The 10,605-nt window shown below is 37.2% G+C and overlaps 1 protein-coding gene across 2 annotated transcripts in view; it reads right to left on the bottom strand.

Moving 5' to 3' along the window:
* Positions 1-639: 639 nt before the first annotated feature.
* Positions 640-10,605, bottom strand: part of mboat2b (membrane bound O-acyltransferase domain containing 2b) — a 31,861-nt gene continuing 21,895 nt past the window's right edge. For both annotated transcript variants that reach the window (XM_027166363.2, XM_027166364.2), the window contains 8 exons: positions 9,085-9,139; positions 8,168-8,351; positions 7,529-7,721; positions 7,042-7,145; positions 6,893-6,957; positions 5,302-5,434; positions 3,658-3,809; positions 640-1,713 (listed from right to left, as the gene is read on the bottom strand). In XM_027166363.2, the coding sequence (XP_027022164.1) occupies positions 1,566-1,713; positions 3,658-3,809; positions 5,302-5,434; positions 6,893-6,957; positions 7,042-7,145; positions 7,529-7,721; positions 8,168-8,351; positions 9,085-9,139 (1,034 nt within the window). In that variant the 3' untranslated portion in view covers positions 640-1,565. The remainder of the gene's footprint in view (positions 1,714-3,657; positions 3,810-5,301; positions 5,435-6,892; positions 6,958-7,041; positions 7,146-7,528; positions 7,722-8,167; positions 8,352-9,084; positions 9,140-10,605) is intronic.

Raw genomic sequence — 10,605 nt, 5'->3', positions numbered from 1 at the left:
TCATGAAATTTTCGTTTTAGACAAAAGTTTTGGACATACGTTTAGCTTACAACTTTCAAAATGTGAACTATTAAACAAAATTGTAAATTTTCATAGGGATTATTTTGGAGAATAAAATCAGTGCGTTCACTGTATATATTAGGCACTGTTCTCTTATTTGATTGGTTGCTTTTCCGGCATAATGTGCACTGCTATAATGGATTCTTTAATGACTCTGGGTTTATGGGGAGTAAAGGGCAGATACTGTGCTTTTCACTTGAACACAGCTCTGATAAGTGTAACTGGATTTTGTGTTCTGTACATACTGTAACGATGAATGAAAACAGATTTGCCGTTCAATGGCAGATAAGCCATTCCTAGAACACTTACTCATGGCAAATGTTCAGCACACATTACACCCATACTCCAATGTTACTACACTGGCTCTGTCAGTCTTTGGTTGCAGTGTGTGTCATGTCAAGTTAAAACTTACCCTTTCTACCCAACACTTTCACTAACACCCCCCCCCACACACACACACACACACACATCCTTTAGTGTTAGAAAAGGTATGGAATATTATTATTATTATTATCATGATTATTTCAAATGATATCTTTGAGAGTGAGATAACTTGCAGTTAAACAGATACACCACATGTATAATTACAAAAGGTTCTCATTTAATCACCACATTTACAAAGATGGGCTTTGCATCACTGGGCAAACTTTTCTTATGTTTTCATTGCAGACTAACTCTGATATATTAACAATCTTCTTTAGAAATTGTCTTTCTAGGACACATTTAAAATGGAATGTGTTGAAAATGTCGTAAAGCTTCATGAAAAATAATGAGGCTGCAGTGATTTTTTTTTTTTTTTTGCAACAAGGAACATCTTTAAGATATGCAACCTCATGCATCAAAAGATTGTACGGCATACTAAACTAAAGATAACATGCCATGGCCTGAATAACCTCATTAGGTGATACGTTAAATTTCTAATTCAGCTTTTACTGTGTCCCCGACAAGAACAAAGGCTTGTCTTCTAAAGAGTCTAGCTCAAGAGAGTAAAAGATGAATTAGAAAATAATGACTGTTTGAAAACTGACATTGGTGCACTGGCAACCTGTTGTCTGAAGTGTTTATGTTGTTCCCCTTTCAAATCATTTGCACTTAAGAGGTGCTTTATTCCCGTTATACAACTCTCCAAGTGTTCATTTACTTTCTTCCAGTAACAGTGGCACGGTCTCCTGCAAAGTGATGCAGCCTTGCATGTCACAACATCATCTCCTACAGTAGTGATGGGGAGTAAAAGGAAAATATGCAGAATTCAATACATCAGAGTTTCCTTAGCGTCCCATCCTAACACCGCCGGTCACATTCCAACCCATCCCCTGCAGCCAATGAGTTCTGGTACCAGTGTTTTGAGCCCAGATTAGATTGACGACCCATTGTAGGAGTCCAGACAGGGGCTAGTTTGTATGTTTGTTGGTTTATAAGTTTCATTTGCTGACTCTCCTGATGCGCGGTTTTACAATAGGAGTGTCAGCCATTGAGTGTGCTGAAGTGGAGTGTGACTTCTTGGCTCATGTGGTTTTGGGTTTCTGGCTGTCTGAAACGGTGGTGTTGGTGGAAAGAGAGCTTTGCTGCTCCTTTAGCCGCAGATGCCGAGGTTTCACCGGCAGAGCTATGGCCAATAACACACAGGCTATATGGAGAGAAAAGTACCAAGACCTGAAAGCAGAGAAAAGAAATTGAGGAAAAAAGAGGGTGAGAAAGGAAGTAAAGTCTGTTATATACAAAAAGATTTATACTCATATATATTTATACATATGCACCACTCGAAATTTAACAATAAATATGTATAACAAAACAAAGATAGCAATTCCGACACAATTAAGATGCTATCGTTGTCATAACAACATGCATGCAAGTACAAAATGTAAGACTGGCGTATTGTATATTTCTGGTATATTCAAGACCAGCAGTAACTATGAAGATTTTTAGAAACTCATGTATATATGACATGATGTGAACTATTTCTGTACAAATTTTAATTTATGCTCACTTCAGAAGAAGGTGTGTGTGTGTGTGTGTGTGTGTGTGTGTGTGTGTGTGTGTGTGTGTGTGTGTGTGTGTGTGTGTGTGTGTGTCCGCTCACCCAGAGGTTTGATTTATACTCTTATCACATAGCCTAAATTTGAGCAATAGAGGAATATAGGAATCTTAGTTAGTCACCATTGAACTGTCAAACCCAAATTGTGACAACAGAGGAGAATAATTATTACGGGATGTGGGAGGAAGACTATGAAGATGAAAAATAAACCATTTCACATGGCACACAAGGAGTTAATCAAGTTTGTTTGAAATCAATCATGTACACTACGCTTTGTTCTGTAAATGATGAATAATTCATGTATTCGTCTATGTATATTTATGCAAAACTGGAGAACCCTGTGTAGCGCTCTGTACTGTAGCATGACCGATTAGTCTGGCTTGTGAATATGTACTGTCATGGAATATATATTTATTTGAGCACATTTAAATGTTTGTAGTGTTACTATAGAGGTGAACTTCCAGCACATAGCGAATATTAAAATGCTGGTTCCTTCAATAACAACGAAGCATAATAACATACAATTAGATTTTACTTTAATTCATTTTAAATTTGATTCATTTTTAGTGGCAGGGAAAACCAGCTGACCAAATGTTAATGGATAATACTGGATACATGTTCGTGGAATTAATTTAAGTGTAAATCCACAACAGTTAATAAAAACATTGCAAACCTTCAGATAACCTTCTAATAGGGAAATCATAAGGCCTTAAAGAGAATAATGCTCCGTATTAATGATAATCAATTAACAAAAAATACAAATATAAAATACAAGATTTGTGGGAAAACTGTGCAGAATTAACAATTGAGAACGTTATGAAAAAAGAACGGTATGAACTATTTAATATAGTTTTAATAATATGTGATTTTAATTAATATAGCTGTTCTCCAAAACATTGTATTTAGCTTGCTTTATCCACTTTTATCCGCTTTTAAGGTGATCTCAGAAATCACTATATAGTCTGATCAATGGGGCTTTATCATTTGAAAGCTAACCTCTATCACATAAAAAAAAAAGTTTTTATTTATGTAGGCTTATGTAATATGTAGAGCTAATGGATCATTCATGTAGTTTGAGAAAATCTTTTGAGAGCAAGTCTGTGAAGTCTGAAAGTGTGAAATTGACTGAAAACACCTTCGGTATCCTAATAATGTTGCTAAATGGTGTGCTGCTCTTTTTAATGGATTCCTTTTGGCTATTACACTTTACTTACGTGTGCTTTTAAAACACAGCAGGATGAACGGGTGTGCGTTTTTTATGTTGTGTCTCACAGCTGGTGTGGATTTAAGTCCAAGTTAGAACAAAAACCTGTGTGACTAAAGGGCTTTATAAAAGCTGTCAGAATGAATCTACTTTTAATCCAGAAGTTTGTTACAGATAAATTGATGCTATACTGTATTTAAACATTATATTAATTAGTATTTGGATGAAGTAACATTTATGTTAAAGTGTTAAAGTAAAATATAAAAATACTTTTTTTTGCTAGCATAATTAAATCAACAATTCAAAAAACAAACCGCAGCAATATGTTTAGTATCAGTGCCACAGTGTTGCGTCGTACCTGTAGAATTTGAGCGAAGGACCCACAGACAGCAGCACAAAGGGCACCACGGTATAACAAATGGCTATCTGTGTGCTGGCCCACGTGATGACATCGTACACCTGCTTGTGTGTTGGTGAACCCAAAAAGTACGGCCTCACGTTGTGCCTCACCTACAAAGGGAAGCATGGGAAGCATAAACAGAGAATGTAAATTCAAAAAAGTAGGAAGGACACGCAAAGGGTTATGGGTAAATTCAATTCAATTTCTATGCCGCTTTTAATGGACATTATCACTAATCAGCTTTACAATGTACACAGTGTCCACTGCTAATAAAGTTCATTAATTACAGTGTATTCAATATAAAAATCTATTAAAAGTAAATTCCATAATTAAAAAGTATACATTAAAGTATGTAAAAAAAAATATACATTAAAAGTTCACCCAGTTTACATTTTCCAGCCCAGAGTTTATTTTTTTAGCGATTTCAGGAAAAGCTGCCATTAAAAAAAAGTATTATTTTAATTTATTATAAGTATATAAGTATAACAAGTATTAATTTAATTTATTATAATGTCACATGCAAATGGATCAATTCCTGTTGGGCTAAACCAAAAACAACAACTTAAATACTATATACTCAATACTAAACAATATTTTTTTAGAAGCAGAAATAGCAGTTAAATGTAACAAATGCCTCAAAAAATCACATTTTTAAACTTGGCCACAATGAGTTTTAAGTCAAGATAGACAACAGCGCTACACAGCCTTCCATCCATCTTACTTAATTGTTAACCGCCTGACAGGCTCCACAGTAACTGACTACTTAAATGGATCAATCTCCTTCCTGTGCTGCGTCTTCAATAACCCGCTGAAGTCTGATCTCCTCCATGTAGAGGAAGAGCAATGGACTGTAGCCTGTTATTCAATTAGCAAAAAGTTTAAAGAGGTTTGGTTTCAGCTGAAAATGTTCTGCTTTTCAGACGTCAGGCATTTACATAATATTTATACAACAATAAAGACACACCAAATCTCTACAGCATTTAGCTATCGAATTTATCCTGAGGAATTAAAAAAGTCCATTACTTAATTGTAATCATTTATATCAGTTGGAAAACAATCTGCCTCATAAATACAGTGCATTTGGACATCACCATCAGTGACCTAATAAATATACACTATACACACACTTACAATTCACCCCACACACACACACACACACCCAAATGATAGTAGATAGTACTAGTTATTCATTTTACTTGCCACTATAATCTTATATATTGTATATTACGCTATTTGTGTTTATTTGTATTTTATTTTTGATTTAGTTTTATCTTACTACATTTGTATTAGTTACAGAACACATGACTCTGTGATCCTCCAGGAAAACAAATGAGTCTCAGACAAAGACCTGGTACATGTGTGATACGGATACAGACTCCTTTTCGTGGTGAATCTCTCAAGGTTCTGTTACCAAAAAGTTGTGTGTGCTTACACAAATCCTGTTTCAGGATATACAATATAGCAATGAATCTGATGGGAAAATGTGAATCCTGTTCCAGCTTTTGAGAGGTTGCCCTGATACTGATTCACTGCAGGGGGTCAGTACTAAATCTTATATGTCAGTATTATGCTTGTGTGGCGTGTCATGAAGAGGCTCCTCACCGCCCTGGCTGCCAGTGTGATGACGATGCCAGTGAGAAAGGTGAGGTAGTAGCCTGGGTAAGCTCCATGCCACATTGCTGAGAGCAGAAAGGTGGCAGCTGTTGGGTTGTAAGGACAGCGCTCGTAACACACCCTGCACAGGAAATACAACAAGCCAGCCACATTACACTTACAATATAAACAGACATCCTTCTGAATAAGTCATTGTCTCTCTAGTCACCATTGTGATTGAAATAAACCAAAATGTTCTACAAGAGGATTGCATAAATCCAGCATAAGATACTGCCTACCTGCACATCCTTCTCCTGCATGTGGAGTTAATGACAATATTTCTGCACCCCAATAATAATTCTGATTGTTGTATGTTATTATTGCCATATAACCCCAAGTATCACTTTAAATTACAGAAGTCATGCTGCAATAGTACTGCCGTATTCCACCAGTAGATGGCACACTCTTAAACAAAGGATTCTTTTACATTCAAATCGTTTAATTCAAGTCTACTTCCACATAATGGAAGGAATGGGGGCATAGAGCCTTTATTATCGCAACATATACATTACAGCACAGTGGAATTCTTTTCTTCTCATATCCCACCTGAGGAGGTTGGGGTCAGAGCGCAGGGGCAGCTATGATACTTTGAGAGCCTTGATCAAGGGCCCATCAGTGGCAGCTTGGCATTTGAATTAAATTTATGATGCTAACAATGTGAAATCCTTTGTACAAAAGATTTTCCATGAATCTTGTCCCTTTCATTGATGTGTTTGATTGGGTTTTAAGTTAAATCAAGAATGCTAGCATGAGTGCATGCTGTCGTTAAGACAAAAGGAGGGCATACCTAATACTCAGGTATCCTGAAATATCACTCTGAAAGACTTTTTGCTCCAATGAAATACCAATGAAAAATGCTGTATTCAAATAGACGTTAATACAAAACAGATGTCACCTAAGGTCCAGTTTCACATTTTCACCAAAGGTTCCAGACCATTGAAACCTACATGTTTTCCAGTTCTGAACTATCTTTCCTTTATGTATGCATCTGAATTACAAGTCTTTTTAAAACCTGGTTACCTTCAAAAGTAAAAAAATGACAAAACAGCATTTAGCAATTTATATCCAATTGTACCACAGGAGCAACGCAGACATTCGACAGCCGCTATCTGACTTCAAACTGAATTGATTTTGCTTAGGTCCATTTCACTATGGCACATCCAGCAACTTTAATCAAAGTCTGGCTTTCTCTGTGTGAGAAAAATCACACTTGGCTAAGAAGCTTTTTAGATATCTTTAGGCAGCCTGATTATATACGTGCAGGAAGATATAAGGCAAGGTCAGAAAGCAGCCTAAATAAAAACATTACCATTTTGTTCTAGTGAAATAAATTAATAGTTCCATAAAGTAGAGATGTCAGAATATATTTATGGGCAGAAAACTGATTACAAAATATTTTTTTTTCTGTTTGGCAGAATTAAGCTAACGACTGATGGGTTTCCCAAACGAGCACACACACACCCAGATGTAATTACTGAAACAGCAGAGTGTGAAGTGTGTGAAGTGATCCTGTAAACCTTGATCCAACAGCCACTCTCACCTTTTGAGCCAGTGGGCAGTCTGAATATTCCAGTTATCCAGGAACACCTTAAAACTGGTTGCAAACTGAAACAATAAAAAACGAGACTTTGAACTTTTCATTCATCTTTGATTTACATAACGAATCTCAGGTAATGGGAACAAACTGACCTCTATGTTCATTATCCTCAGGTTGGAGATGAGATCCCACCGTGGCACTCCATCACTGTCATAGCCATTAAAGCCAAAGCCAGCTGCATTGTTGATAGCATCAGCTGTTCAGATCAGACACAGAATATGATGAGGGGTTACAGCTATTCCGGTCATCCTATATGCAGTGACAATTGTGCTCATGAAGCGATGGTTACATATAGATCGATTATAAATTCCTGACACTGAAAAGCTTTTCTAGCCTGTAATTTCTTGTCTCTACCTGACAAGAATAAAGGCCCACACATTTTCTTATCATGTGACACATAGCAATGTCAGGAAATGGATATTGAGACTATCTGAGATTATCTTATATGATTATATAACATACCTCACTCACAGGAGGTGGGAAGATGATGAAATGCCAATGGATATAGAAATGCTGTGAATATGCTGTGATATGAAAAGACTGGAAAGCTGAGATACAGAGACAGCCAGCTACACGCACCTAGAGTCCAAACAAAGTAGTATTTAGGCCGAGTGGTCAGCATGGATAGATACAGGTAGACCACTTGGGCATAGAAGGGTGTGTTGGCAATGAAGTCATCGTCGATGTTTCGTTCCACAGGACAAACTTTACAGACGGACAGAAAAACTAGCAGAGAGATGAAGCAGGTGGCAAGCTTTCGAATGACCTCCATCTGCAAATGATCCAGGAAATAAATGAGAAAATCAGATATCACTTAAAATATAGCAACTGTAGGATCTACATAGCAACTCAGCAACCTCTCTTTTCTCTATAAGTTAAAGCAATATTTAAAAATAATTCTCATGATGCCTTATTATTTTCAAAATGGTATTTAAAAACACAGCACACGATATTTTTAGCATGATCTTTTCCAAAATTACATCCTGTAGATAATTATAATAATCAGGCTTCTACATATAAATAAACAGCTTTTACAGTAAATGCTTCTCTGTTCCACAAGAGCCGTTCGCATATTTATTGCTATGTGTAAATCTGAGAAGCTCAAGCAAGACATGGTCTTAAAAAACAATGCACAGATATAAAAGGTACAATAATAATAAAATGCAATCAATTAGTTCCATTTCCACACGGTCAGTACTATATGAGTTCAGGCCTTACATTAGGTGATGGGTCATTGGGCCTGGTCTTCCCTTGCAGTCTGCTATTGCTCTCCTGCTCTCTGTGGCGGAAGGGTTTGCCCTCGATGAAGGCGATGTAGTCATTGTAGGAACAGGTGGGACCTGCCAGGATGCCCATGAAGTTACAGTTATAGCTGAAGTATTCAAGGAGGCTGGGCATCCGCCTGAAAAAAACAACAACTAATCTCTCTTACTGTGTCACACCAAAAACATGAGCTACAATCATCCGGAGCCACTAAAAGAAGGTCAAATGGTGATCAAAGACACAAGGATGAACAAAATCCAAAGTTTAATACGAACTAGTGATAACTCTGTGGTAAACAAGCCAACCTGCCTCTTACGGCTGTACGGAGTACGATTATAACCTTTTTTATGACTGTAACCACTCTGGTCCCTGTTTGATTTGAGCTTTATCTAATACAGAAGAAAGCTAGAGAAAGCCTCACTGAATATCAACTTTTAGTTTGTAACTGTAGAAGTCCGATAAATACCTAAATGCTACAAGATTTATACATCCCTAACTCATGTCGGATACGTCAGATAACATAAAAGGTCTATGTTTTTTTGGTCCTAGAGCATCCTTCAGTTTAGAAAACCTTCACTTATGATTCTCAGAACTCACAGAAATTCTTGCTCTCAGGCAGATCCAAACAAACATGGCAGACCACAATTCAGCTCAGTGGTTGTTCAAGAACGAGGTTAGGATTGTGTTTTTACAAGAGACTGTTGGTGTCCTACCACATTGCAGGAGGTCGAGAATTTATGTGGCCACACATAAGTCAAGAGTACATGAGACATGACAAATAACAATTGTTTTTATGACGAAAAAAAAAATATATTGTCTCCATTTTCCATTAAAAAAAGGAAACTGTTTTCCTTTGCTCTTATATTACAAACCTGATGGCCAACAGCTTCTGACCCTGATTAAGCTGCTCTTCTTTCCGTGCCATTCCTGTCAACAAATAGAAAGAAAGAACATACATAAAATCAGTAAACCTTTGTGGTTGCTGTAAACTAATTGCTTAGTCAGTCAACACTCAAAGGCTAACTGGGGTTCTTTCCATGTTCTCTGCTGGAAATAGTCGGTTTTACTTTAGAATTTGTTTTATTGACTTTTATTGAATAAAACCTTTGTTGAAAGCCAAGTACATTAAGCACACATGGTAACATTATGTACTGTGTCAACTTTGGGCTCAGTGAAAGATAAATGACCTTAATAAAAGAACCCAGAATTAACACGCCCAGTTCTCGTCACTAACAGTACATGACCGCACTACACAATATCAAATTCCAACCCAGGAAAAAGAACTGTGAGGGTGTTCATTTTGAACGGTGGAAGAAGCTAGGAGACAGGCAATAATAGGCAAAAAAAGAAAAGAAAAAAAAAAAACACAACAAAATAAAACCCGTATCATTACATCTCTCCACATTCAAATATGTGTACTGTTGTCATGTTTTCTTGCCTCATAGGGTGCAACATACTGTACAGAGAGAGACACACAAGAGTTACTAATGTCACTTAACCCATCCATCCATCCAGCCACTTTTCTGAACCGCTAACCCTACTCAGAACCTGGGACTTGGAGCACAACCCATTGCAAGGCCAACCTATCACCACCAGTCACACACACAAGCACATATTCTAGACTATTTAGACATAGCAATCAGCCGACAATACATGTCTTTTGACTGTGGAGGAAATCTTTTACCAAGAGTAAACCCTGAAACAAAAGGAGAAGCATATAAACTTCACACACAGAGGGTGGAGACAGTAATCAAACACCCAAGCAGAGAGGTGTGAGCCAAATGTGCCAACAACTAAGCCATCTGAGCTCAAACTTCACCAGTCAAGGTTAAAAACACAAACAAACTGAGCACATACAATATATGGCCAAAAGTATGTTTACATACGATTGACCAAGACACTCACAGTCTGTTGTAAAAAAAAATTGGAAGAAGGCAATTGTAAAGAATGTACATTTATTTTGTACCCAATTATCCCAATTTGCCTTCACTGGAACTAAACCTGTCTCAGCACAGTACCACCTATGTGCACCAAGCAAGCTCCAGGAAGACATGGTTTCCAAAGGTTGTCAAAACGTGTAGAAGAACTGGAGAGTCCTACACAGAGCACTGACCTCAACCCCACTGAGCCCCACTGGTATGAACTGGAACAATGACTACATGCCAGGCCTTCTCAGTAACATTCTTGTTGCTGAATGAACACAAATCCTCACAGCCCTGCTCCAAACTCTAGTGGAAAGCCTTCTCAGAAGAGTAGATTTTATACCAACAGCAAACAGAGATTAAATCTATAATGGGATATTTACTCAGCAGTGGAAACAACAAAATATAGTAATTTGTTGAGTCATAAGTTACAAAGATTTAAGACAGAGAAAGAGGTAATCCCCGGTTAAT

This window comes from Tachysurus fulvidraco, chromosome 16, assembly GCF_022655615.1.
Source record: "Tachysurus fulvidraco isolate hzauxx_2018 chromosome 16, HZAU_PFXX_2.0, whole genome shotgun sequence".
Taxonomy (NCBI): domain Eukaryota; kingdom Metazoa; phylum Chordata; class Actinopteri; order Siluriformes; family Bagridae; genus Tachysurus; species Tachysurus fulvidraco.
This window is presented reverse-complemented; position numbering and strand designations above follow the sequence as displayed.